Source organism: Odontesthes bonariensis, chromosome 7 (assembly GCF_027942865.1).
Source record: "Odontesthes bonariensis isolate fOdoBon6 chromosome 7, fOdoBon6.hap1, whole genome shotgun sequence".
Taxonomy (NCBI): Eukaryota; Metazoa; Chordata; class Actinopteri; order Atheriniformes; family Atherinopsidae; genus Odontesthes; species Odontesthes bonariensis.
In genome coordinates, this window is record NC_134512.1 from 9,657,626 (window position 1) to 9,685,067 (window position 27,442).

At 42.3% G+C, this 27,442-nt stretch overlaps 3 protein-coding genes across 3 annotated transcripts in view; 1 reads left to right on the forward strand and 2 right to left on the reverse strand.

Annotated features, from left to right (window-relative positions):
- Positions 1–1,571: 1,571 nt before the first annotated feature.
- Positions 1,572–3,661, forward strand: ribc2 (RIB43A domain with coiled-coils 2). The gene is made up of 7 exons (XM_075469375.1): positions 1,572–1,725; positions 1,846–1,927; positions 2,154–2,474; positions 2,570–2,688; positions 2,997–3,197; positions 3,276–3,442; positions 3,536–3,661. The coding sequence occupies exons 1-7, from the start codon at positions 1,609–1,611 to the stop codon at positions 3,603–3,605; spliced, it is 1,077 nt and encodes a 358-aa protein (XP_075325490.1). The 5' UTR covers positions 1,572–1,608; the 3' UTR covers positions 3,606–3,661.
- ada2a (adenosine deaminase 2a) lies at positions 2,468–10,229 on the reverse strand. Its single transcript, XM_075469374.1, has 10 exons — positions 9,944–10,229; positions 9,257–9,580; positions 8,239–8,458; positions 7,539–7,752; positions 7,331–7,458; positions 7,139–7,229; positions 6,880–6,988; positions 5,807–5,964; positions 5,513–5,715; positions 2,468–5,406 (listed from the first exon to the last, which is right to left on the reverse strand). Exons 2-10 carry the CDS (start codon positions 9,558–9,560, stop codon positions 5,316–5,318), a joined length of 1,518 nt encoding a protein of 505 aa, XP_075325489.1. The 5' UTR covers positions 9,561–9,580; positions 9,944–10,229; the 3' UTR covers positions 2,468–5,315.
- A 1,056-nt stretch (positions 10,230–11,285) lies between these two features.
- Positions 11,286–27,442, reverse strand: part of cecr2 (CECR2 histone acetyl-lysine reader) — a 41,203-nt gene continuing 25,046 nt past the window's right edge. Inside the window, exons 5-19 of the mRNA XM_075469376.1 lie at positions 27,359–27,442; positions 26,935–27,002; positions 25,913–26,073; positions 21,620–21,709; positions 21,273–21,423; positions 20,263–20,392; positions 20,129–20,166; positions 19,955–20,046; positions 19,671–19,797; positions 18,587–18,966; positions 18,263–18,421; positions 17,262–18,066; positions 14,735–16,745; positions 14,300–14,370; positions 11,286–14,176 (exon numbers count right to left, since the gene is read on the reverse strand). Coding sequence (XP_075325491.1) covers positions 14,319–14,370; positions 14,735–16,745; positions 17,262–18,066; positions 18,263–18,421; positions 18,587–18,966; positions 19,671–19,797; positions 19,955–20,046; positions 20,129–20,166; positions 20,263–20,392; positions 21,273–21,423; positions 21,620–21,709; positions 25,913–26,073; positions 26,935–27,002; positions 27,359–27,442 — 4,348 coding nt within the window. The 3' untranslated portion in view covers positions 11,286–14,176; positions 14,300–14,318. The remainder of the gene's footprint in view (positions 14,177–14,299; positions 14,371–14,734; positions 16,746–17,261; positions 18,067–18,262; positions 18,422–18,586; positions 18,967–19,670; positions 19,798–19,954; positions 20,047–20,128; positions 20,167–20,262; positions 20,393–21,272; positions 21,424–21,619; positions 21,710–25,912; positions 26,074–26,934; positions 27,003–27,358) is intronic.

The following is a 27,442-nucleotide window of genomic DNA, read 5'->3' on the forward strand; positions in this document are numbered from 1 at the left end:
GTTCTACAGGCAGTATGGGCTCAAACAGGTTTAAAATAGGCTTGACTTGGTTTAATCTGTTATTCTGAATACTACTATGAAGGCATTTATCATTTCATGGTCTATCTTTGAAATGTTTTCAAGTATTGAACGCGAGATTGAAATCATTTTGTAAATAAGTCATTTATAAAAGTGGCTGATGTGTAATAGCTTTTTTTTTCTAAAACAAAAGTAAAAGGCCAGCTCAACATAAACTTCACTGCAAAACAATGTTAAATATCAATACTTTAAAGTTACAAAATGTAAGGAGGGACAAGTCATTACTGACATTAAGTTTAAATCATCTTTTTGGTTGTGCTAAAACAAAAGTGCCATCTTCAAGTAAACTTACCTCTCCCACACTGTAAATAATGATACAACATAAAGCACAAAGCAAGGGAAATAAAGCAATGAAATCCATAAGTATGATGATGTGTAATACCTACAGGTGTGTTGTAATAAGATAAATGTTAAGGTTGCTTATCTCTGTAACCAGAGCAAGAGCTACTGACCACCTTTTGAAAAAGAGCATTTAGTATATCAATTGTTGATTCTGTTAAGCAATAAAGTCTCTTCCTATCATACCTTTTTAACAAGGAAAAGAATACAACCATGAACATTAAACACTGTGCAGTAAGATAGAGGTCTACCTGTCTATGGTGGATGTTGCCACCTACTGTGCTGTGATCTGCTGCAGGAGCAGCATGAAAGTCTGAGATGCTGGTAGGTTCAATGAACTTATTCATAAAACCGTCGAAATAATTGGACAGACCCTTGAGATGTTTGAGTCGGTGGCAGACAAGAGGTCATAGAACAAACTGCAGTCCATGGACAAATAATCCCACCCCCTCCATGACACTTCAGGGATAGAGTAGCTAATTCCCCTTCAAACTAATTCAGCTCAGCGGTCATAAAGTCGTTTAAAAAAAAATCACTTATCTTTTGCCACCTCACTTTACACCAGTTCATGTTTGTGTAAAATGCAAAAACCCTATTACACTTGTATTGTTAACTAACATGTAGTTTCTCATTTGTCCTCATTGTCTTTAAGCCACAGTCTGTAAAAAGCTTTATATCAGGACAATCTATAGGCCACATCTGAATCAAACAAAATATACCATAGGGCTCACTTTGTTAATAAAGTAGCTGAAGGAGATTTTCATGAAGTTGACCTTAGGCACCATGTCAGACAAAATCTCACCACAGTTTCGAAAACTGAAATAAGGCCGGGTTATGACTCGGGTCAAACGTTTCAAAGATGCACTGTTGTTGAAGGTAGGAATTTGAATTTGGCACTGAAGGAATTATAATGAGGGATCTTCCCTGTGATCCCTGACGCCACCTTATTCAGGTTGAGTCTTTATTTACCAGACTCCATCACAGAGAGGAACACGAAACATCATTTTTAGCGTCAGCATTACTTGTGCGTGTATTTTCAGCGAACAGCCATTTGAATGACGCACACACCGGAAAGAACCGAAGTTTTACGAACGCTCACAAATACTCTGGTTTCCTAGCAACCACAGTGTTTGACACAAAAGTGTGCACCGTGGAGTCAGTTTCAAAGCGAGACGCTACCGGTGGGCCAAAATGCCTAACGTTGAGTTAATTTCAGACCTCATCGCCAGAGCAAGTCTGGAGAAGCGTCGCAGCAGAGAGGCTGAAAGGAAAGAGAGGATTTTTAACGAGAAAGTGAGAACAATGGGGGTGAGTATTTAGGCTTCTGTCGTGGAAGCTGAGCAGAGGCACGGAGGCCTGTGCAGCTCGCAGTGAATTATACCATGAGAACGCTTTATTGACACCAAATGTACTGCGTCTGTTTCAAAGGTTGACAAGGAAGCCATAGACATGCAGGTGAAAGAGAAGGAAAGACTGGAAGAAGCCAAAAAAGAAGAACAAAACGCCTACGGTGAGTTCCATAAACGGTATTTACTAATGATGTCACCCAGGCAAGTTTCAGAGAAAGAAAATTGTAAACAAAAGAGAATTTTGAATTTTGTCCCATAACTTGTTTACATTCACAAAAAGATCCTAATTTAACATCCATGCAGTACATTACTGTTAATTTGCAAGATTAAATGCTTTCAAAAATGAAGTGCCTCGTGATGTGTGTTGCATGTGTTTTCTCTATACAGATACTGATGTGCTCCATCGTAGCAAAGTAGCCTGTATTCTCCATAACAGGCAGATGAAGGAGAAGCATGAGATTGAAAAGGCCATAGTGACCTATAGGCATCAGTACCAGCAGCCTTACAGCCAGCAGGCATTTGACTTGAACGACCCAGACCGCAGCAGAAAAACAGACCAAGCTGATGCTCAGATGATGCTCCCGGGCCTGGTGGGCGAGGACCCAGAGAGCAAAAGTAGACTGCAGAGACAGAGGGAGCAGCTCCGAGAGTGGCTCATCCAGCAGCAGACAGAGCAGGCAGCAGAAAGGCATCAACAAAACTTGGAAGGTAGGGTTTTTATTTTGTACAATATTGAACAAAAACGCTTAATTCCCACATACAAAACACAAGCTCAAATCTCCATTCTCTCTACTGGACTTCAGAGAAGCGCTATGACCAAAGCAGAGTAGAAATGGACAACAAAGCTGCAGAACTTCACAGCCTTGAGATGGAGAGGAAAAAGGCGGGTGCCATCGCAACTAAAAACTACAATCTGGCCAAGGTATGTCATTCTAACAATTGCTCAAACTTTCAGATGAAGGCGGTTAATCTGGCTTTGACAGCTTGGATATGGAATATGACCCCTAAATTAAGAATATTTAAAGATAACTAGGGATTATAAAACCTTTCGAAACACACCTTGAGGTACATTTACCTGCATGTGCATCCATAACAACACCACTTTGAAAAAGCTTTTAAAACATTCACACATTTCAAAAGTTAAAGGTATTTTAATTGAGCTGCACTTTAACCCAGCTATACAGTTCAGAGAATACACTTTCACTCATGTCCTCTCTTGATCTGCGTCAGATCGAGGAGAAGCGGCATCAGGAAGGGGAACGTAATGACAAGGACAACCACCCGCGAGGACAGCTGACGGGTGTGGATACTGAATGTGCTCTGGACATGGCAGTAGTGCCAGGCCTATGTCCCAGCAGTGATAGGAGAGCCCCTCCTGAGAGTCTGCAGCAGGTCATTCAGTTCCAGAAAAAACAAATAGAGGAGAGGAAGGTAAAATAAGTCCCATTAAAAACACATGGATGGTTTAAAAGGCATTCCTGATATGCGTTTGACTGTGTGCATCTCTAGAGGGTTGAGTTAGAGAAAAAGCAAGAGGAGGAGCTCTATGATCGCATCCGCATGGACTCGGCTCGTAGGGCTCTGCTGTTAGAGAGGCAGCAGGCAAGGCTGAACAAGCAGCTGAGGCGACACATGGACAGCACCAACGTCCAGCTGGCCCAAACACACAAACAACGGTCAGTACCATTTAGAAAACACAAACTGTTGCGCTGAAGTCTGCTCACGCTCTATATGGTCTCACTCTGTTTTTGAACGTGTGCTATTTTAAGGGAACCAGACATTGAAAGAGGACATATTGATGACCGCTTCTTCTCCCAGTTCAACACCTGCAGCAGATGATGGATGGCACACTGCAGTGAGAAGTGATGAATGCTTACAGTCATGCTACATTAAAGCTGCAGTCTGCAGGATTTGTTGTTGTCATACGTAAAGTCCTAATTTTTGGCATTTTAAGAGTTTACATGATCTATCAGGACGTTTGAAGTTGAAAACGGTGACCTCCGTAGTCGCAAAATGCAAGAAATGCTTATTTTTTAACCCAAAAATAAAAAGTTATTCAACTTCCTGTCCCGCCCCATCAAAACACATGAGAACTCGTGCACGTAGATGCGCGTACACGACTCCTCATTCATCACCTCACCTGTCATTTGCGATCATGGAAGACACAGTAAGTAGACTAGCCCGTAATGAAGTTCAATAGTCCAGATAAATAAGCGTGGGGACGAGCCTACCTTGTATCGCGCGTGCACAATCGGTGATTGACAGGCAGCAGAGCCCAACTCGTAACCTGATTGGTTACCTTTTACCGGTCCGGTCTGCAATTTTGTAAACAAACCTGCTGGCTTTGGAGGGACCTAGCGGGACATATAGGGGACCTAGAGAACTCTTTTTTTTTTGTATTGGGGTTTTTAATGTACTACTTTCAGAATCCCCGGACAGTTCCAGGCATTATGCTTGAAAAAGAGTTGCAGACTGCAGCTTTAAAGAAACAATGAATAAACAGAACCACGCAGTCTATTGAAAGCTGTTTTTCATTTTGTCTGATTTAGTCAGCAAATTTTACAACCTTAACACATCCGCATGATGCTGACAGTTGTTTATATAGTTTAAGGCAGCCTTGTATGCATTATTTTTGTAGGCACTACTTCTTCTTGTTTTTTTCTTTAGAGTTTCCATTCTGATGTGCCTGCATGCCAGACGTGAGGCGTTTCATTTTGACTGCTGAACTTGTAAAAAGTACATCCAAGTAAACTCTGTTTTGCTCCCCAAGAAAAGCATTTGAGAGGCCACAGGATTACACATCCATATTAAAAAGCTAGCTAGAACATCCTACAAAAGCAAGCACACCACAAACACACCGCAAGGACAAATAAAATCAGCATTTTGCACCTCAAACATGCTGTATGACACTGGTATTGCCCCACAAAATATAAGCAACTTGAATCATAAAGTGCAAATACTTAACTGGACATGATAAATCTTGGGCTTTTTCTATCTGTAGTTCACATAAATTATGTCATTTTATGGGACACAAGTGATTCACAGTGAACAATGAAACAGCTGTTTATACTAAAAACTCCACTCTGCCATAGACTGCCACACCTGCTCAGTAGTTTTGGACCAGTGTTCCTGTTTCAGCTTTCTGTTTCTCACACCTGTGCCTTCTTCCTTTTGTGAACCCAAAGCAAGAGGTGATGACACAATAAAGATTATCCCACAATTGACCCTGGTAACCCGTCTGTTAAATAAAAGTAAACTTTAAGAAGTTACTTTCATTAAAAAAACAAAAACATTTCATGCCTAAAAGTTATGTAATTGTTCACCTTAGCTGCATTTGGTATGCAGGAATATGTGAATAATCAAGAAAACCTCTGCAGGCTGACCACACTCTGCGTATAGAAGTAAGCAGAAGAAGAAAACAAAGAGCTTGATGAGTAAATCAGGAGATCCCAGAATGCAGGAGGGGTTCAGCTTCTGTGGGTCAGTTGACAGATATGTGAAAGCGTAAAAAAATGCACTTCAGGGTGAGAATGAAATGCTAGTTTCTTTCTAAAAGTCATTTTCAGAGACAAATTTATTCCATCTTCTCTGCCACAGAACCAAAGCTTTTTCCCGTTGCATTGGAGACAAAGAACTGTACCTGAAAGACAAGACAGGGAAAGGTGGGAGTATAGCATGGCCAAATGCATGTGGGTACAGACACAATTCAGATGTAATCTGTGCATCGCGTCTCAACTGAGCCTCACCTGATGGAGTTTATAGCCAGCTGTTTAAGGGAACTTATATGGGATTTAATGCCCCCAAAGCCCACAAAAGCTTCATAGAAGTCATAAGAGAGACCAGAAATACCAAATATAGCAGGATCATCAGAGCTGATGACCACTGGGTGATTTTCTGACATCAGTACAGCTGCAGGATGGTTTCGCAAATCTTTTACCAGCTTCAAGACCTGAATGAGGTAATACGTGAGGTTAAATGAGTTTACAAGAGTTATGGCCTAACTAGCGACTGGAAGACACATAGTTTACAGGATAGTGTACCTGGTTGGAGATGGGGCACACTTCCACAGCCACTCCTCTCTTCCTGGACAGTTCTTTAGCCACCGGATGGCGAAGCAGTGCAAATCCATGGCCAATACGTGATGTGTTCAAGAGCAGAGCATCCAACAAGTTCTGATCCACCTCAGTGCCCTCAAGATCTGCATATGATGGAGACAAACAAAATGCTTTTTTTAAAGACTGTCAATGAGAAGTTTCTCCGTTGATGTATATCTGTGTTCCATGGATTAAAGACAGAGGTGAAGATGCAATAATTTTAGTTCAGCAACAGTTTGAATCACATAATATATTGAAGTTAAGACTATAACTTTGCCACAGCTGTCATAAATTGTCACACGGTGAGGTCAAGTTGGGGTTTTTGTCTTGTCTCCATGTTTTGTCATTTCCTGTTTTATTTTGAAGAGTAACTCTCCTCTTGTTTCAGGTCACTTGCCCTTCCTCATGTGTCTTATAGTCTGCGTCTCCCTTTGTCTTGTGCCTGAGTGTTTCGTTTTGTCGATCACCAAAACCTGCAACAGTCACAGAAAACTTTGCCTTGCTCGATCGTTTACTAAGCCTCGATTCTTTGCGAGTGATTTTTTGTTTGTAAATTTTGTAATCTCGTCTAAGTTTTCATAGCCATTTTTGATAGCCTCCTTTAGGAGTGATTTTTCGTTATAGATAACGTTTCAAGATTTTGTAGAGCCTCCGGATTTTTGGGAGTGCATTTAGTTGTTTATTTGTTGTTTCTAGTGCGAAGTTGTTTTTCCTCCATAGGGAGTGATTTTTGGTTTATAGTTCTTAGTTAATTGCCCTGCTCATAGCAGAGTGAGTTTTGGTTGCTTTTTCCTGTTTTGTTTATTAGGTTTTATATCATATATAGAATTACATTTTAACTATCATGATCTTCAAAAACTAAATTTTGTATTGGGAGTGTTTGATAAAAAAAATTCTGAAACACTAAGATGGAACTTTCATCCTCATAAAGAAAAAGAGAAGATTATCACATGTGCATTCAGATGAAATTTGGAGTGGCTTGATGAAGTTATTTTAGAATCAAGCGCTGATGAGCTCACCCGTCTCTCCAGCATGGAAAAAGAAAGGAAGCGTGATCCCTCTCTCTGCAGGCATTGACAGGGGACCTCTGAAATACCAGAGGGGTCTTCCTCTATCCTCCCGACCCACCTGTACACGCAGACAGAAAGTTAGAACCTTCATAAACAGACAGAAGCTGCCTATGTTCTTTTTAATGAAATACTAAAAGCTCTTCCCACTGTTACATCTGTTGTTGCCCCCCTCAGTAACACGTTTCATAGTGTTACTGTCGGATCTCACCAGGTCAAAACCAGCCATGATATCTGGGAAGTCTTTCTGCAGCTTCATTGCCTCCTCCACAACCCCAGTCATCACCGACATATTAACTCCCCTGAAGTGATGATATGAACATCCTCTTAATGTCTGACTCAACAAGTGTTGGCACTTTGCATACTTGGTCAAATCTCTTTTGAAAACATTCAGAAAAGTCACCTGTGGACCGTGAGGATGATCCTCACTCCTAAGAAGTCTGGATGCCTGTCTGTGAACTGCCTGGCGACATCCTGGTAGGTCTTCAGAGTCCAGGCTTTGCCATGTGTGCTGCCGTCCAACTCATAAACCTGAGCACCAAAGTGTAACAACTAATTAACATACAAGTGGATCTACAAACAAAACATGTACGTTGTGGACAGTGTTTTACGTCTGGGAGGAGAGCCCGCAGTTCCAGATACATGATGTTATCCATGTAGAACTGGGTGAGGCCTTGGTAGAAGTAGTCTTTGAAAACAGGAGCATAAGTGACCAGTCCCCACACAGCGTTGAAAGTTTGCTCAAACCTATCCCATACCACATCCTGACTGGGATACACTGCCTCGGGATCCTGGTCAGTGAAGAGGGTCAGGTTGCGCATGATGCTGAGAGTAAGAGTGAAGACATACAGGTAGTAATACAGGAGTCATTTAGAGTGCATTTACTTCCCATAGTTGACAAGATCCTGTGAACATTTCAATTAAAAGTACTGCATGCATCAGTTTATTTCTTAACATTTTACATTCAGAAGACCCATTAAGTTGCTGGACAACCACTAATTTCAGTAAAATAATGTACCTACAATGTTCCATTACCTGTCAAGTAAAGCTGCTCTTCTCTTTTTTATTAATGGCTCGTATGATTTAAGACCTTTCTTTGTCTTGCTTTTACAAAACTACTTTGCACTAAGTTAACTTTAAATTAAAATTAAACAGCCCTATTGGCTAAAAACGAAGCTCTAAACAGAATTTAACACAAAAACAACAGAACATTTCAGATAAAATCTCCATCTCCATCCTCATCGATTCCAGCCCCCTGTATTACTTTGCCTTTCGGTGCTGAAAACATCAGAATATCAACCCTAAAGTCACCTGTTGTCTAGATCCGTGGTGTTGATCATCTTGGCCCGGAGATTTTCGAGCAGGATCCAGGGAGAGCATCGTGGCAGAGTTTTGGGCCACTGAGACGAGAAGATGAATCTGATGGACTGGTTGTCAGTACAGCACATATAGCAGTACGGCCGATACGTGACGTTCTTCACCACCCACTCAACATCGACCATGGCAAAGTCGTGGACGTGAAGAGCTCCACCTGAAACAGGGAATCATACCTTTTCTCAACAGGGGAAAAGGTCGCAATAGTTTTTCTCCCTTCAGAATCAAGTCTCGTCTTTTCTTTAAGACCAAAAAGAGACTTGTTGCTATCACGTTTACATCTGTGCTGGATTATATAGATAAAATTTGCATGCAAGCATCTATGCAATGTTTGCATGCTTGTTTGTCTGTTAACATACAGTCTACTATGGAGTGCTGAGTGTCAATACAAACCTTAAAAAAACTGCACTCATCATTGTATTGCATGCTCAGGTTGGACGGTCTGATTTGTATTCCCGTAGGCTTAAACATTGGTATATTTGTGCATTCAAAGGGATTCCTGCTCCGCTTTCACCCTCATCTAATGGCTTACATCTCTCAAAGCTGTGCTGAAAGTTACGATCTTCCATCTCAGGACTTATTCCTTTTAATCATCCTTAAAGTTCCTGCTTTGTTTCATAAAACAAATTTAAAATTGTTCACAGTTTAGAGGCTGGAACATAAGGCTACGAAGGTTATGGTTGACTACAACTGCCAAGTTTGCTTTTCTGATATTTTGGTCTTTTAATTTCGATGTTTGTGGTTGTTTTTTTCTCAGTAATTTACCCATACGATACAAACATTCTGTATGTGCATTGTTGTATGTACATTATGCGTGTACTGCTGTGTAATAGGTGCCACTACTCCAAAAACAATATCTACAGTGAATTATACATCAGCAGGGCAAAACGTTGCAAATACCAGTTGAACAATCTACACCCTTACAGTTGACCTTGTTTAGGTAGTGGTTGTATACCTTTAGGCATCTTCTGGAGCAGACTGAAGATGGGACTAGTCCTGATGAGACTTCTGGCCCTGAAGAAATGCATGGCAGGAGGAAAGTCTGCTCTTGCGATCTCCTCCTGCTTCATTTTATACAGGTGAGTGTCCAGCCGTTGCTCAGCATCAGTCAGCACCATCTGCCCACCTGTCTGCATGGAGGCCTCCAGCTGAATGAGAGCTTCTCTCTGCCTGGGATCTGGGATGGACACTCCACTTCCCAAACAGCACAGCAACAAACACACTATAGCCGCGTGGGGGCGCTGCAGCTGAGCAGCCATTGTATGGGGAGGGCACAGAGCTGGATGGGAAATAACATTAACCGGGGTTAACAGGAGCTATGTTTGCAGAACTGAAAACATTTTTTCTGCTTCAGCCGAAGCAACAATGGAGCTTCAGCACACATTTGGGGAAGCGAGTAAATGTGGGGAAGCGAGTAAAAAAAAAAAAAAAAGACCCAGGTGCTTTTTCCTCTGCAGTTGTTTGAACCATCTTTACCAACCTCTTATGGCGTATAGCAAAAACACAGGATCTGTCTTCATGTCATGTGCAAAACTAGAGAAAAAATTATAACAAAGGTGGAGCACTGTATTCTTTTAGGAAGGGACATCTGTGTTTTAATAAGCCTACAGACACACACAAAAACAGACCAATCTTACATTACCTTGTTCAAGTCGTAGCTGTGTACAGTGTCAAGTCTCCTACAATAATGTATCCTAACGGAAGGTTGGTAAACAATGCTAAGCTGCTCCACGACAGCTCGCGACAGTTTTGTAAACACTTCAAAAACACAAGACCGTGCGACAGTTTACTTGACAGTTTTATCCAGAAATATCCTTATGGTTTGGTCAAATGGCTTAAGTTATTACGGCAGTGTCACAAAAATAAAAACGCTAACGATAATACGTTAAGCCAACAGTAGGATACGTCAGGGTCTAACGACGACAGCGGGTTTGTTAAACCCACCGACTGATCTTTTAGGAAAAAACACCCCGCCCCCTTTGCTGTGATTGGCTAAAACCCACCATCAGTAACAATTCAGTTGGCGCTTGTGTCAATGTAAACAGTGTCTACAAGACAGAGAGTAGGAAATATACCATTATATTTTGGTGTTTGGGCTTTGGAAGAGGCTAAAAATACCGTCTGTCACTGAGTAAATAATCACCAATAACTTTTTTTGTTTGGTCTTGACTTAGGACATTACAGTGAAAATTGGGCGTGTTTCCGGTTAAGGCATGTGCCAATTTAAAACGGCAAAAGATAAAAATGTTGAATTCTGAAGACTTAATGGAGAAAACGAACCAGTTAACAGAAACGGATTTGAATCATTTAGGTATATTAACCTGTTGCAGAACAAATATTTTCTTTTAAAAAGAGAGAGAGAGAGGGAGAGAGAGCGGGGGGGGGGTGATCAGGGAAAACAGAACTCTCCCTTTTATTCTTCCTGTGTTTAAATGGTTACAGACTGAAAGAAAAATGTAAGACTTGCCGTTTAGTTGTTTTATGAACTGTTCTTCCACATTTTAGAATTTGGTTATGAAACAACCATCTCAATTAAGTTCAGTTAAAGTATCTTAATTACATGCCTCATTTGCATATTCCTCTACTGCCAAGATTGTCCTCTTTAAGCTTGAACAAAAGAATATATTACTTGTAAACATACAAAGAGCCTCTTTAAGAAAGCCTGAGGAGGAGCCGTGCTGGTTCACATCACAACACTGACTCCAGCAGACATGAGAATGGTCAGACGAAGCAGCATTCAATCTGTGGAGGGTGTCCATCAAGGGGATAAACACTAATTCAAAGTGAAGTTGCTGCACACTCCAGTAGATTACTACATTGTGTGGCACCGACCCGCTCGTTACATTTTGGTACATCTGGTCTTTCATTGTAATAAACGTACTGTTACAATGATGGAAAAATCCACTGTTCCAGTCATAGCTATTAATCAAATAAGCATATATTCTTCCTAAGGACATGATCAATTGTAATAAGACCAACTCATGTTTGAGAAAACTTGTTTATTTCTAAGACAGTATAGAAAATACTCCATTCCATTTTCAAAATATTCTATGTCAGTCAGATAAGAACATGTAAACGTGACATAAAAAAAAATGAAAAGTACAGGTCTTTCTTCTATTTTTTTTTTCCAATGCCACCATGCTACTGAGGTAAAGGACAACTGCTTAAAAACATCAAACATCAAGAGAAAAAGAAAGAAACCACATTTATATTAAAAGGAGTCCAACAATGTACAAAAATTCTTAAAAGAGCAAATAAATATGATTCACATTTAATCACATCTAAATGGTTTTCACTAGTGCAGAGAGATGACAGCAGAGTAAAAGTGAGAATTGAACCTCCAAACTTCTGGTGCCGATTCTACACACCAGAAACATACACACACACACACACACACACATTCACGCCTGTACACAATAAGACAATATCACAACCTCAAATATCTTTAAAGACAGTACTGTCCCTCAAACATTAGACAGCGCGAATGAATAGACCTCCTTTGTGGCCCTGTCAGATTCACATCAAATCAAGACAATTCCCTACCATCTTGCCACTTCAAAATTGTCTCTAACCTCTTATCCTCTTGCTAATCCACCTTTCTTTCTCCAGCATTTTCTAATAATGCCTCACTAATGATACTTTTATGTGGGCATGCGACTCAGTACAGAACTCATTTGTCCTTGAACAACCTAAAGATAGGATGGCATGAAATCGGAAAAATTTAAGAGAATAATTTAGTCCCACTTAAGAAATATGTTTACATCATCCATCATAGCACAATATATGCTGAAAGATAAACACCTGGCCATAAGACTGTGTTCTGATGGAAAGCAGAGACTGTGCTACAGAGCACCTGTAGCCTGTGCTGGACTTGGAGCTGAATAGTCACATTTTAAATCAAGGTGGTTAGTCAGCACCATGACTGAACAAAGAAATCAAAAAAGATGGAAGGTGAAGGATTTCAAAGGCTATTATACTATTAGTTCTAAAAGCCTAAAATGTAAAAAAAAAAATAATAATAATGAAATAATCAGCTGGTCATACAATGTCAACCTGCTGTAGTCTAGCAGGGCTAGAAGGGAAGTGGAGGGCCTTTGTCGACGCCATAGAGTGGCTAAATGAGGTAGATACATTTTTTTTATATCATTGCTAAACTGCACTAAGTGGGGACTATCAAGAAAGAGTAAACTTCCTTACCAGTTTTGAGAAAATACACTGGCTGTTTAAAGATGTAGAAAGCCAAAATCAAAATTCATTGTGATGGCAAATGGTATGAAAACAAATTAATAGGAAAGCAGAGTAAGAAAGCAGATCCAAAGGACATCTAATCTGCATTGATGAAAAGAAACCCACAAAAAAATTTAAACAAAGAGAAAATAAATGGGCTAGCTGTCTGCTAAGCTACTTAATAAGAACAAAGATCCTTAAAACTTCAGCATCTTTAATGAGGTGGACTGGTTAGCCACAGCTGCAGACCCATTTTCCTTATGTTTGCTCCTCCTTCAAATAATTCATAACCATACCCGTATATAGAAACTGTACACCCTGAGGACAACCTTAGTATTGGCATTTGGAAGAGGAAGCACTCAAAAGGAGCACGAAAATGGCTGGGCTATAAAGGAACAAAGAAATAAAGCCACAAGCTTGTGGGTATAATGCACAAGTGTCACACCTAAAAAAAAGATGAAAAAACTACGGGATCTTATGTGTGTATGTGTGTGTGTGTGTGTGTGTGTGTGTGTGTGTGTGTGTGTGTGTGTGTGTGTGTGGCGTGTATCGGGGAGTGGAACGTGTGACCAAGAAGTTGAGATCATCCTCATGTGAGGCAAATCTCAGCAGGGTAGAGTTGTACTTAATATATAATTTACTCTTTCATACATTTCTGTTTTATCAAGCAGGAATTAGTATAAAACTAACAAAGGCCACTCAATTTTAGGATGTCTAGAATGACTAAATCCATAGTGCATAACAGAGAATTAGGTACATTTAGATGCAAACAGCATCATCTTTGCCAGTCCCTTTCTGCTGAGACATTCTTAGAAAGGAAGGCAGCTTTGAAAGATGCATATTGTGTGATTACTCAAGTTGAGACATTTTAAAAGATGGGGTTGGACATTGACAGTAAATGGGCTGGACGGTTGACGCTACAAACAATTGATCAGTGTTGTTTGTTCGTTTTATGTGCAACTACTGTGCTGCAATTATTATCTACACATTCACTCATACATTCACAAAGGAAACAAAGGCAACTGCAAGGGGCCTGTGAGATGACAGGGTCAGGGTGACAGTCTCATAGTACCTCCTTTTCCACACCTGAGTTTAAAAGATAATGTTGGAATAGGAAATAGTGGTAAAAACAACAGTCCCTCTCCTCATAGTTCATATATTTTACGGTCTGGTTAGTAGCTCCATCCTGCCCAACAGTAAGCAGACAAGACTGTGTTGAGTGGCCAATAATCCATATAGAAAAGGGCTGTCCAGTGTTCTTGAAAACAGTGTCCCCTGTGTTTGGCAGGTTGAGCTAGTGGTTAAAAAGATTCCCCTAAGTGGGTCAAAAAGAGTTCAAACGCTCGAGTCTGGAAGCAACAGTGAGCCAGTTAGTGAACTATGCTATAACTGGCCACCATCAGCTCTGTGTATAGCAGGGCTGGGGAATAGAGATTTGTTCTCCAAGGCTCAAATGCATTTCACATTTAATTTTTTTTGATAATACAGGCTGCCTGGTTGGATCTTCCAAGTCCAGTGATGGGCAAACATTTAGCACAGTGTATAATAACCAGCAAGTGATGTATACGGAAGAGAGTCCCTTCCATAGCACTCTAGTCAGTAACATCCTGACTCTCCCTTTTACCCAGATGTTTATTGGATGTTTTGTCTGAAAGTAGAAGAGGAACATTTCATTAAACAAGCGTAGATGCTTTTCTGGCAGTATTAGCTAGGATGATTTGAAAAATGAAGTTTTTAACATAAATTGCAGTGTGATAACAGTTGTTTTTACATGCTTTTGTCTTCTAGTGTCACAGTCCCTGCTTACTTCCTGGACCACCTGGAGCAGCCATCATTTGTTGTCTGGGAACACAAAATAAATAATTTGTTAACACTAAGATGTTAACTTGCACTTTAAAAGTTCAGTTTTGGTCAGACTAACTAATTTGTTTTTCTCTAGTGTCATGTAAAAGTGGTGACTTTTTGGCAAGTAAACCCCTAACAAAATTCAAATTCAAATGTCAAACTCAAACAGTTTTGTTACCAATTATTCTATTGGTCAATTATAATTAGTCAACTGTCTGATTCAAGGGTGCACCTTAAATGCATAATCTTAAAACATGTGGTATGCTTGGATATCATATCTGGTATGAAGGTAAAAAGAAGCATCTTCAAACACACACTACACTTATGAATTAACTATCAAATAATTTATTAACCCTTTTACCCTGGGTGTAAAAAGCGCTCTGGTCCCAGGCCTCTCTGCTGAATCATCATGCCCTGAAAGTGCCCCCCAGGTCTGGGGTGTCTGTACATGGTCATGCGTGTCTGGCCTGGGGAGTAAGGCAGCTGCTGGGGCCGCTGCAGAGCTTCCATCAGGTGTGGGTGAGGTCTCTGAGCAGCATAGCGCCCTGGATCTGGGTAAGGCTGGCCAGGGTAAGGGGTTCCATTTCCAAATCCACAGCCCTGAGACATCATATGTGGTGGAGGGATGCCACCTTGCTGCATACCGGGGTGCAAGGCTCGAGGATCATACATGAAGCCAGATGCTAAGTGTGCAGCAGAGGCAGGTGGACGCTGCTGTTGAAGTGGCGGGATGCTCCGATGGCGGGCAGCTGCATTATGGCTGTCAAGGTCCAGGATTTCTTTAGGACTTTCAGGTTGTTCTGAGCTTTCATGATGAGCTTGCTTTGCTGGACTGCCCCTGATGCCTGGACCAGGCTGCTCCCTGCTTTCACACTTCCCTTCAGGCACGTGGCTAGGGGACACCAAACCACTACCACTGGAGCCCTCCGAGCCCAGTGGTGACACACTGCTCTCCTTTGACTGACTGCTGGCTCTGACTATCGGAAGGTAGGCATTGGCTGGAAGGGACTGGTGAGGCTGATAAGGAGATCTATGCCACTCCTTGGAGGGGTAACTGCCTCTGCCGGTTGCTTGGTTATGGGTCTGAGTTTGGGAATAGGACTGGGTGTAGAAGGCTGGCTGTTGGTACTGATGAGGAGAGTACATATTGCTATGATTTTGTGGGTGCTGTTGACCAGGCATGTGGTAGGAGTAGGCAGTCCCTCCCTGCTGGTGGTATGCAGAGTGGGGAGGAGCGGTACTGTGAATGGTGTTTATGGGCTGGTTGTGGTATGGAGTCATGGGCCTGCTCATGTTTGTGTGATTGTAGTGTGGATGTGGAGGATTTCCTATGCCATACTGACCCATACCTCCATTAACCTGACCTTGAGAGTGAGGAGGCATGGCTGGACCGTGTGATGGCCCTCTTTGAGCCTGAACACCCATGTTACTCCCCACCACCTGGGTTTGATTGTGATGTGGGCTAAAAGCCTGGTGATTATAAATACTAGCTGGTGGTCCAGGTGCCATTATAGTAGGCTGTGGAGAAATGGCAGTTCCCCCTGTGTCTGGCCTGCTTGTGGGCTCACAAGGTCTTTGATCTCCATGGTCTGCTGGGCTAGGTTGGGAGGGTAATAGAGGGGTCGGATGACTGGGTGGCAAAGAGGTGAGAGGGGCAGGCTGAGCTCCTTGGGTTATACTTTGTGAAATCCCTGGCATAGGGCTGCTCTGAGTAGAGCATTGTGGAGAGATTCTTTGGGCAATTTGATGAGAAAGCTCAAGAGAGTTGTGTTGCTCTGTGTTCTGAGTCATTGGTTGTGGAGAGCGCTCAGGGTGACTTTGAGGAGGGGTAACCTTGGTTACTTGAGGTTGTTGTTGTTTTTGGATGTTCTGCTGGTGTTCACTTTGCTGATGTGCATTTTGCTTGTTCTCCGATATATGCTGAGTGGAATTCTGAGATTCAGAAACAAGAACTGGGGGTAAGCTCAGTGGAAGACGTGCAGGGCTTGGAGCTTTGTGCTGTGGACTGTTCTGTGTAAACTCAGACGGGGTATGCTGAACAGGATCAGTGGAGCTGGTGTTACTTGTATTGATACGGGATGAGGCAGTAGTTGCACTGTTTTGAGTAGGACAGTGGTTGGCAGACTGTGCTTGGCCATCCACCTCCTGTTTGTGGCTCTCTGGTAAACTCTGTGCGAGTCCTGCTCCAGAATGAGTTCCCTGTGATCTGCTCAAGTTAGGGGTCGGGGGGCTCTGCATTCTATCGACTGGTGTAATGTAAAATCCTTTAGGGCTTGATATGGAGGGGTGCTTTTGGCTGCTTGAAAAAGAGTTTTCGTGTGATGAGCCTTCGTCAGAAATGTTGGCAGCCATTTTGTTCTCTGATGTTGTCCCTGTTAAGATCGAAAGAATTGAAAGAGAATTCAACAGCAAAACAACGTTGAAATGAAGCTTAATGCAAAGGCTAATTTACTAAAATTAAAATCACATCACAGAAAATAAAGATGGAAAACCAAAGTGGAGACACTAACTGTGATCTCTGGTATTTGAGGTATTTATCCAAACTACTCATGAACAATACAAACTAGGAAATCACAATGATGATGCAGAAACAATTGCAAGCTCGTTACCGACGCTGAACATATGACATGCGTCATTTTTGTATCTTCAAAGAAAATGACCTGAACTGATGAATATTCAATTTGCCACTTACTGTGAGAAATAATTGAATCAAATTTTGAAAAGCACTTGATAGAGGAGAGGGATAAAGCTGGGGGCTGTGCTGATTAACATATAGAGACCCCACATTGTATAAAAAACATTTGTGTGGCAAAAGGTTTGACTGTTTGAATCTTGTCAAACATAATATAGATGGTTTGTGGAATACTGCAAGAAAAGGTCAGGCCTACCTTTCGGGCTCAAGTTAGTCTGTTGGGAAGGCTGGCTGTCTGGCCCTTTGTCTCTAGCAGGACACAGCAGCTGAACCTCAGGGGCAGGAGGAGGCTGTTTAGAGGGGTGAGCTGGGACACTGCCAAGTCCTGATGGGGGCCCGGGCTTCTGAAAGTTGCCTATGTGCTGATGAGAGGCACCAGCAGGGGGTCCAGAAGAGGCTGACAGCTGCTGGAGGGCTAGCATCTCTGGGCTCTCTAGCATGGAAGACAAGAGTGCTCTGCCAGATGAGTCTGCTTGGGACATGGGAGGCCGTGAGGATATGGGCCCAAGGGAGCTGGCTGCTGAAGACATTTGATACTGAGCATTGGAAGGATGTTGAGGGTATCCAGCAGCTTCTGGCCATGGCTTATGACCAACTGGAGGGGGGATTCCACCATAACTGAAGTTGCGTTGGTTAACCATGTTGGGATCCTGCATGCGCATGCCATTCAGTCTGTCTTGGCCCTGGTGATTCATACCAGGCCACATGTTTGATATGCCCATACCAGGAGGCCTCAAGCCTGGGTGGTTGTGCTGAGATGGGCCCTCTGGCCCTGAAAATCTGTTGCCCATAGGATGCATGGTGTGGCTCTCTGGACGGTGGTGGGATGGATACATGCTGGCTTCAGGAGGAGGTCCAGGTTGGAGAGCCATTGGGCGCGGGCCCAAAGATGGGCCATGAGTCGGACCCATGTAAGGATGTTGCGGTGGAGGGTGCTGCTCATTTGGATCTGGCCGTAGTGGATACCTGGGGCCCATGTGGTGTCCTTCAGCCATGTGATGCTAGGTAAAATGAGTCCAAAAACAACCAAAAAAAAAAAAAAAAAAAAAGTGTAGGGTTTTCATCAGTATACAAGACTAAGAATGTTTTACCATCATCAAGAAAAAAAGTTCCCTTAATTCTGCATTATGATTTTTTAGTTGAACATATACATGCACACGATGAAGTGTCAGGTGTAGAGTCTTGGTGTTGTTATACCTGCATGCTGAAGCTGTGGCGCAAGCGGTTCAAGTTAGGATCTCCATGTTGAGGAATGTTAACTGGGTAGGTAAAGCGAGGATCCATTGACATTCTTTGGCCATACATATGTGGACCATGATGACCATGTGGACCAGGGGGCCTGCCTGGATGATGGAGCTGGTAAGATTATAAACAGAAAAGATATTATTATTTTGCTCTTATATTTCATTCAGAAATCAAGAGAAAAAAAACATTAAGTTGCTGGTAAGAGGCACAACAGAAAGGTATACGAAGTTTTTGGAAACATAAAATTAAGAAGACAAGAAGTTAGTCTATAGATACCTGTTGCCCTGGGTGGTACATGCCCCTGAGGCTTCCTTCCCGGGTGTGCTGCTGGCTCAGAGGCAGATTGTGAGGGTGTGCAGGGCCATTAGTCCAGCGCGGAGGCAGGAGTGGTCGTGACAGCAGTCTGTCCTCTTCCTCTGAAGGTGTGCTGCCCTTGCCCCCCTGGGAGTTTCGCTTACGTTGCACTTGCTCCGTGGCTCGAATCAAACTATCGGGTCCCAAATGTTTGCTGCTGCGGTTGCGCTTTTTGTCTTTGCGCTCTTTGTCTTCTCGGCTGATGTGAAACTCTTCGTCCGTGTCGCCATCCTCTGATGGAAAGTGTTTTGACAAGGCCCGGCTAAAACATCTTTCTAGAGACTCTGCCATGATAGTGTACTCTGGGGTGTGGGGGGGGGGGGGGGGCACACAAAACATTTGCAAATCTTATAAAACTACCTGCACCACATAAGCAATCACACACTTGAATTCAATACCTGTAAGCACATAGCACACGTCATCTGTGTGTGAAACTGCTCTCTCACTCATACATAAATCACACACACTCCCACAAACAGTCAGTCAAATGCAAATGCTGAAAACAAGGAAACCAATATGCAAACAAAATCTTTGTGGAAGACAAAATTACTCGACTGGTCCAGCCTAGCCCTAGCCTAGTGACCAGGTCGGAGGCCGCAGGCTGACTTCTGTTCCCCCAACCTCTTCCTTCTCCTCCTTCTGCTCCAGCCGGGCTTCGTTAAGACCCCCGCCCGCCCGCCCTATCCCAGGGGAGAGTATTCAGCTGGATGGATGGCTCCAGACAGGGGGCTTAGGGGCTGGAATGCTTCTCTGGCACTGTAGGGCTCAGGTCCCCCTGAGCATTGGAGCACAACTCAATCACTCCTCATTAATCACTGTCAAGGCTGCCCTGGCCCCGGCCCCAACACAGCAGCAGGACCAGCCCCTTTTCTTTTGCGGTCTCTCCTACTCTCATCCCCTGCGTCTTTGGCCAGAAATGCATTTAAGCACTTCTTTCTCACAACATAAACAAACAAATTAATTGTGCAACATTATTGTGCTTAGATGGATGAAACAAGACATTTACCACTGTCTTCTCCATTGTACTCCATGCAGTTTTCAAACATGAGCTTCACATCAGCAATAAACTCCTCCTTGGCAACATACTCTCCATCATTGAGCTTCTTCTCGATGGTGGACAGGTCCATGGGAGTCTAACAGTATGGGAGGAACATTCAAATTAAAACAAGTCAAACCCTCCAGCCAACAAATTTTTGGGATTGTGTAAATGAGTGGGCAAGGAAACGGCACACACACAAACATAAATTGAATTTCAATCCAAAAGTGAAAAAAATGACAGCTATTTTGTACCTGGATGATTTCATGGTAATTGGGAGCATAGGAGTCATCAACAGGCTCTAAGAAAGGCCAAGCATCTTTATGAGCTTTAAGGGCCTCGAGAACTGAAAAGGACAGGTTGCATTAGAAGAAACAGTGTAGATTAAGATGAGGCTAAATGATCTAGTAAGTGTTCAGCTAGCATACCTTTATAAAGAGCAGTGTAGTCATCATCCATTTCATAGCTAAGAGGTGCCAAACATAGAATATGTTACAAATCATCAATCTTGATTCATTGACATGCAATGCAAATCTAAAGCCACATGTAAAAAGCCTCTTACAATTCTTTATTCCTGCGTGTTCTGTGGACAGGAGATGATGGCTCCAGATTCATAAGTTCGGTTGGCAGCTCCTTCCCTTGAGACAGCAGCCAGGCCTTTTCCTCTCGCATCTTCCGCCTCTTCGCTCGGTCTGAGAGAAAAGGACGAATACAGCGAGATATTAGAAACACAAACCTTAAGAAGATCAATAAATCAAATACATAAAACCCCACTCTCAAGAGTGCTTTGACTGTACTTTCATGCTCTAAAGTTGGAGTTTATACTTGCTGTCCCATTGAGGCTGTTGACAAACTCAATGAAAACCAGACCTTGACTGTCAGAAAAGGCAGCAGCTCAAAAAAGTAAAAGAGGACGATTCATCAGCCATCTTTTCTTAGACCCAGTTGATCAAAAGAGAAGAACAGAGCACAGAGACTGCATACGTATCACTGCTTTATCTTTCAACATGAAAGGCAGAGAGGCCTGCCAACCCCCCTGCCGTGTGGATTAAAGATGTCTTGGGGAGGAATCCACATATGCAAACCACACAGAATGCAGGTCCTGCTGTTCATCTATAATACATTAATGAGGCTCTTCTACCAAAGCACAATCAGCACTTCATTAACCCTTGATAGATAAGATCAGAGGGAGAGAGAAAAAGAGAAGTGATCCCCAGATTAAAGACGTTCAACATTTCCTCTCACACTATAATATCACAAGAGTTTGGGTGAAACTACTGCCTTTACAACTGTCAAGAGCCAAAGCAATGAAGATGTGAAAAACTGCATGTAAAGTGCTCTTTACCATCCATTCTGCCCTTAATAAAGCTTCTTAGCTGCCTCTGACGGGTCACTGATGAAAGAATGCTAAACTATTGCTCCTTCTTAATATTTGGCCAACAAATTTGAGTTTTCTGAATAAACCACCAGGTTTACATAGCCTGCTGTAAAGCAGACCTTGGGGTTTTCTAGATTTAAAACTATAGCTTTTGATAAACAAATGGAGACCGTGCAGCTTTGTATCCACATTACCCTCCACAGCTTTGATCTTCTCCAGCTTCTCCCTCTGTCTTTCTTCCTGCAGAAGCCGTTCCTCTTCTCGTCGCTGCTCGGCCAGCAGGACCTGCCTGTCAAGCTCTTCATCTTTCTTCCTCTCCTCCTCTGATATGGCCATGGGATTGACCTGGATGCAAATACACAAGGCTATTATTCTGCTGTGAACTCACACTGCACTGTGCTTAAAACAACAAGGGCACAATATTCATTTATGTTTTGGCGTTGGTAAATCATTCAATCCAAATTCTTACTGCTACCTGCCAGAGGTTTACTTGCTGTCAGCAACACTATGAATAAGCAAAACAGACAAACTGAAAACACACCTCCTCTTCTCGTTTGATATGATTTTCAGAGAATCGCTGCGATATGCGAAATGGGGTTGGATCCAGTAGTTTCTGTTTCTGCTCCCGCTCCTAAAAAAGAAGAATGAAAAAATAAATAATTATGAGAAATAAAGCGTCTGGCCTGCTGTCTGATATTGTGCAAGAACTGAAGGCTATTAGAGAGGTTAAACTGTGTCTTAAGTGTTTGTGACCAATGGAATAAATGCACCCTACATACCTCATAAAAAATCAAACTCTCTTTTAGATACTATATGTCACTTTGATTTATATGGTCAACAAATTTTTATATGAGCCCCTAAGACAGAAACAAAACCAAAGCACAGAAACCAACCCCACAGGCCGTTCAGGTGTTGTGGAGTACCGAGAGGTCACTGATTCTGCTCTCTCCACCCCCCAAGTTTTCCTCTCAATCATGTATATAGCCTCCCACCTCTCCTCGAGGGTGACAGCCAAGCTTAGTCAAGATAATACACAAAAGAAGACAATAACCGCCCTGCATGCCTCCAATGTGACCATTAAAGAGGGTTATGTAATAGCTAACTTGTTGTAATCTAAAGCCATGTGGACCAGTTGGAAAATGACCAATCCTTCAACTCTACAGTAAAGATTTTTTACCCAGTAAATATATGTCAACTAGAAGGACCACTGGAAAGCTGATTCTCTGCCAAAACCTAATGCCCCGTTTCACAAACAAACAAACAAACAAAAAAAACAGTAACATGGTATGTATTCCTTACTAAATTAAACCATTTCCCCCCTTTACCCTGATACTACTCTGCCATGATGTTTCATTACATGCCAGCTAAAAGAGACCTCTAGAGTTTGAGAACTTGTCTTTATCACTGGTCTTTGCAGAGAGCAGAAATGTTAAAATAAATAAATAAATAAATAAATAAATAAATAAAGCTTGCCATAGCTAACTTTAGGTGTAAAAGTTTGGCCTGTGAACATCTACAAAACAACAAATGAGGCCAAAAAGTGCATTAGTTATCTATAAGAAGCCTCTGTGTGTCTGTGTAGGTGAGGAGGCAAAGAGGAAGGAAGATGTGGGTGGGGAGTGAGAAAGCAAAGGGGGAGAGAACGGCGGAAAGAAGATAAAACAAATAGGAAAGACTGATGTCCTGATTTGATGTAAAGTATCATGCCTTCCACATCTCATTTGCCCACTCTATCTCTGCCTCGTTTTAGTGGGAAACACTGATGTGTCCCCAGGCTCTACAATTCCACCCTACATCACCACGAGCACTGATGTTCCCCTCCTCCAACACACATAAGATAGAGTGCCTCTGGTGTCACCAGAGAGAGGTCGACAGAATCCTGCAGCACAGCATAGATGTCAATCAAGAGGCCCCATCCTGCCTCAAGGTGAGCTCCTGCTGGCTGTCAGTGCCCCATTAAATGGCTGGTGACAGCAGCCTGGGTCACGTTGAAGGAAAGATTTGAGAGATATACAAACTGCATTACGCATGCTTGCATGGACACACCAACATTAAGAGAAACAAGCATGTCAAATATGGCCGCAAATTATGTGCAACATGGAGCGAAAAAGAGCAACTAGTATAGCAAAACACGAGAACCATATTTGGGTTTTGGATTAAGCAAAAGCGGCAATCTGGGGAAATTTTCTTTCGCTGTAGAAATTTTAAAGGGCTTAGAATATGTCAATTCAATAATTGCATATTGAAAATTATATTTAAAAATCACTTTGTGTCATTTTAGTATAACCCAAATGCTTTGAATACACCAACACTCAATTTTAATTATTTTTTTTTAAATCTGCAGATCAAGGACAAAATCCATATAGTGCCACAGTGGTGATGTGACGTTATCGAGTATTCTTATCACATTATTAGGCAATCTGCTAAGTTTTGATATCAGTGTGATTTATTTGCATCCAAGAAGAACATTAAGTCAGTCCTTTAACCCAATTCAAATTAATCAGTGCTTTGAAGAGAGTTGCCTTTACATAGATTTGTCTCTTGAAGTATAGAGTGCTGGGGTGAAATGTCAAGCTTTCACAAATGGAAGCTGATTAACCAGACGTTTCCTGTTCTGATCGCCCCAAATCAACATTTACTAGCTTTAAAGCAGCTCTCACTATAAGTATTCATCAGAATACTAATGCCATGTATTAGGAGAAGCTATACAGATAAACATTTTGATATAAAATTATCAGAGTAGTGGAGTAGAATTGATGAAGAACAAGAACAAATTCACCCTGTGACCGTATGCAATTATTGAGTGACCCCTCTGCTGACATCAAGCTGCCAGCAGGGTTCTTTACTTCACTGCTGATGATGGAGAAAGCCTCAAGGGGTTTCTATAGCAACAGTCAGCGCTGGTTATACATCACAGCTAGAGACAGCGCTTACTGATCTTTGTACACGGGCAAGATAAAAACAGAAAGTAACTGATGAGTTATAGCAACTGTAATGGATCAAATCCATTACAGTTGCTGAAACTAACTCATCAGCAAATAGGCGAGTAAAAAGAAATCCACTTGCTTTTTACCAGCCAAAGTAATAAATTGACCTGTTCCGACGAATATGCACTGGTTATGTTAACACACCAATAGACAGTTCAAGTCCGAAAACAACAAATCTTGATATCATAAATCTACCAGAAAAATTTGCTCCAAGATTTAACTTAATGGCCCTGTCACACTGTTGCGTATGAGAGAAGCGTATGAGTTGCGTATGAAAATTAATAATATAATTTTCATACACACGAAAAGTCCTTGAAAATAAAGAATTGTGCGTATACTTACCGTATTGAACCTATGAGTAGCGTATGAGTAGCTTATGGTCAGCGTATTGACAGCGTATGGCCAGCGTATGAACAACGTATAACCAGCGTACTCTGCGTATGACTAGCGTATGAGTAGCATATGAACTGCGCATGCCCAGCGTACGTTTCAACGCGCCTATATCAGCAGCCTTTCCACATTGCTCCATTATTGCAGTAGGCGACGCGCTATCAACATCTCTCGAGACATTCATCTCGATCATGCCTCCCAAGAAGCAATCGTAGTTTGCCCGGGCCCTGGGCCGAGGCCGAGGTCGAGGAAAAGGCACAAAAACACAAGAATCATTCTCACCCAAACCTGCTGAAATGCCTGATGCACCTGCGGCTGATGAGTTACATGCTTCTGAGCGATCAAGATCCCCAACTCCTCCTCCTGACCGCTCCCGTGAATCGTCGGTTGCCTCAGATACGCCATCTTCTGGCGGAGATGGCTATAAATACGCTAGCTGTACGGTACACCTTAATGCCAATGTATGGCAACTTATGTCCAGCGTTCTCGACCTATCAGTAACGTACCTATATCGTACCTCTAGCGTGAACCTAAAACATACATCATTTTAATAAACCTCCTTAACTTCACTTTGAATTCTTTACTGCAATGATGCTCTTCCTTGAACGGTACATCTTACTTTCCAAGTTTTCACTTTTTGTTAAAAGGTTACAGTTAGACAGTTATTATTTGACAAGAAAAGGCTGCTGTCGGAGCCAATCAGAAGCAGGTAATGGGGAACTGTAGTATAAGATGGACGAAAGAGGAAACTCCAAAAATACACCAAATTGCAGCGGCTGAATTGTGTAGCTATTTAGGTGCAAAATCAGAGGAAATCCATAAAACATTCACTTACTAAACAGACTTTTAAATTATTGGTGGGTGTTAATTGTGGAGTCTGTTCCATTGCAAAGTAGAGAAAGACAACTGTGTAGGCTTTAACATGCTGGAACAGTGACACAAGTATGAGTATAATCTTCCCCTGGGGTACTTATGGGTTTGTTATGCGCACAGAAATAACTCAAGGTATAGCCGAACATAGTTCTTCACACTCAGGCTGAAGTTAAAAGGACTGGGGCCAATTCAATTAAGGAGAACAAAATTAAGGAGAACAAAATTAAGGGCAAGCAGAGACCAGCTTTCCCATACTTAACAGGTTAAGCAGCAGTAAAGCTAAAACCAAATGGTCCTAAAAACAACTACTGCAGGAAGCACTGTCCTGCTGCACCACAAAATAAACAGCTGCAAAAGAACTGGAGAATACTACCATTTCAAATCCAGATGAGATTAAATTAAAGTTAGTCTACTTGAGATTTGTGAACATGGTCCATACAGACATGGGCTGTTTACAGCTATCAGCTTTTAAATTCACATGAATAAGAATAATTCATACAGCTTACCAAAAAACAGAGGACACACAGTAAACATTATGAAATCCTGCAGTGGAGACTGATGACAGCGTCTTTTTGGTGTCTAACCTTGTGCTCAATCATGCTGCTGATCTCAGGCAAGAAGTTTTGGCTGATGACACGGTAGAGGTGACGGTCCTGTGGAGAGGTTTTGTCCTTGATGCTTTCCGCTAGACCGATCCACTGTTCTTCTGTATCACACACAAGGGACCAGGCACCCCGCTTACGACCTGGCAGAAGCAAAGAGGACACATCGGATCATTGATTCAAAGGAAAATGGTTTGAGACCATTAAGAGAGTCCAAATGGTGGTCACAAACACACAGAATGAAAAGGATTATAGATATAGTGGCTTGCAAAAGTATTGGTGGTGTTCCTGTTTTTTTGCATTACAACCTGCAATGTTAGTTGATTTTTGTGGGGACTTTATACTATCCATCCATCCATCCATTATCTTCCGCTGGTCCGGGGATCGGGTCGCGGGGGCAGCAGCCTGAGCAAAGAGACCCAGACGTCCCTGTCCCCGGCCACTTCCTCCAGCTCTTCTGGGGGGACCCCGAGGCGTTCCCAGGCCAGCCGAGAGACATAGTCTCTCCAACGTGTCCTGGGTCTTCCCCGGGGCCTCCTCCCAGTGGGACGGGCCCGGAACACCTCACCGGGGAGGCGTCCAGGAGGCATTCTCACCAGATGCCCGAGCCACCTCATCTGACTCCTCTGGATGCGGAGGAGCAGCGGTTCTACTCCGAGCCCCTCCCGGATGACCGAGCTTCTCACCCTATCTCTAAGGGAGAGCCCAGACACCCTGCGGAGGAAACTCATTTCGGCCGCTTGTATTCGCGATCTCGTTCTTTCGGTCACTACCCACAGCTCGTGACCATAGGTGAGGGTAGGAACATAGATTGACCGGTAAATCGAGAGCTTCGCCTTCTGGCTCAGCCTTTATACTAAAAGGAAAAAAAAATTACCACTAGTTCCCTCCTTAAACTAAAAAATCTACTAAAATTATAGGTTGTAACACAAAAAAGAAAAGAAAAAGGGAATAAATGCAGAGGGTCAATAATGTTGTAAACCACTGTATGAGCTAACTTTCACCTGTGCTTGGGGGAAGGTGATCCAGTTCACTCTCCGACTTCACTTCTGTCACTTCACTTTCCACATCACTAAGAAAAAGAATACAACTTTCTTAAATATATCCAAAAATAGTCCAACAAAGAACATACAAATTTAAACCAGTTCTGATGAGAGAGCACAGTACCATACTTTGTAAATTAAAACAGAGACCAACATTGGAAATAATCCAAATTCCTTTCTACACATGTGCTCAAAAGACACATGGTTAATAACAAAAAAATCTTTCTTTAAGCTTATTGTGTAGAAGTTTCATAACCCACATATAAAATAATCCCATCACAGCATCAATTTTATTCTTTTTTGACATAACCAGTACATGTGCGCAGCACATTAACAGCTCCACATGTCTGTGTTTTTATGCTTCACCCTGTTGAATTTTTCCTACCTTATAAAGGGATCTTCCAACTTTCTCTTCTTTGGTGGCCTTCCCCTTTTCTTCTTCTCAGGTAATGTCAGGTCAGTTGTTTCA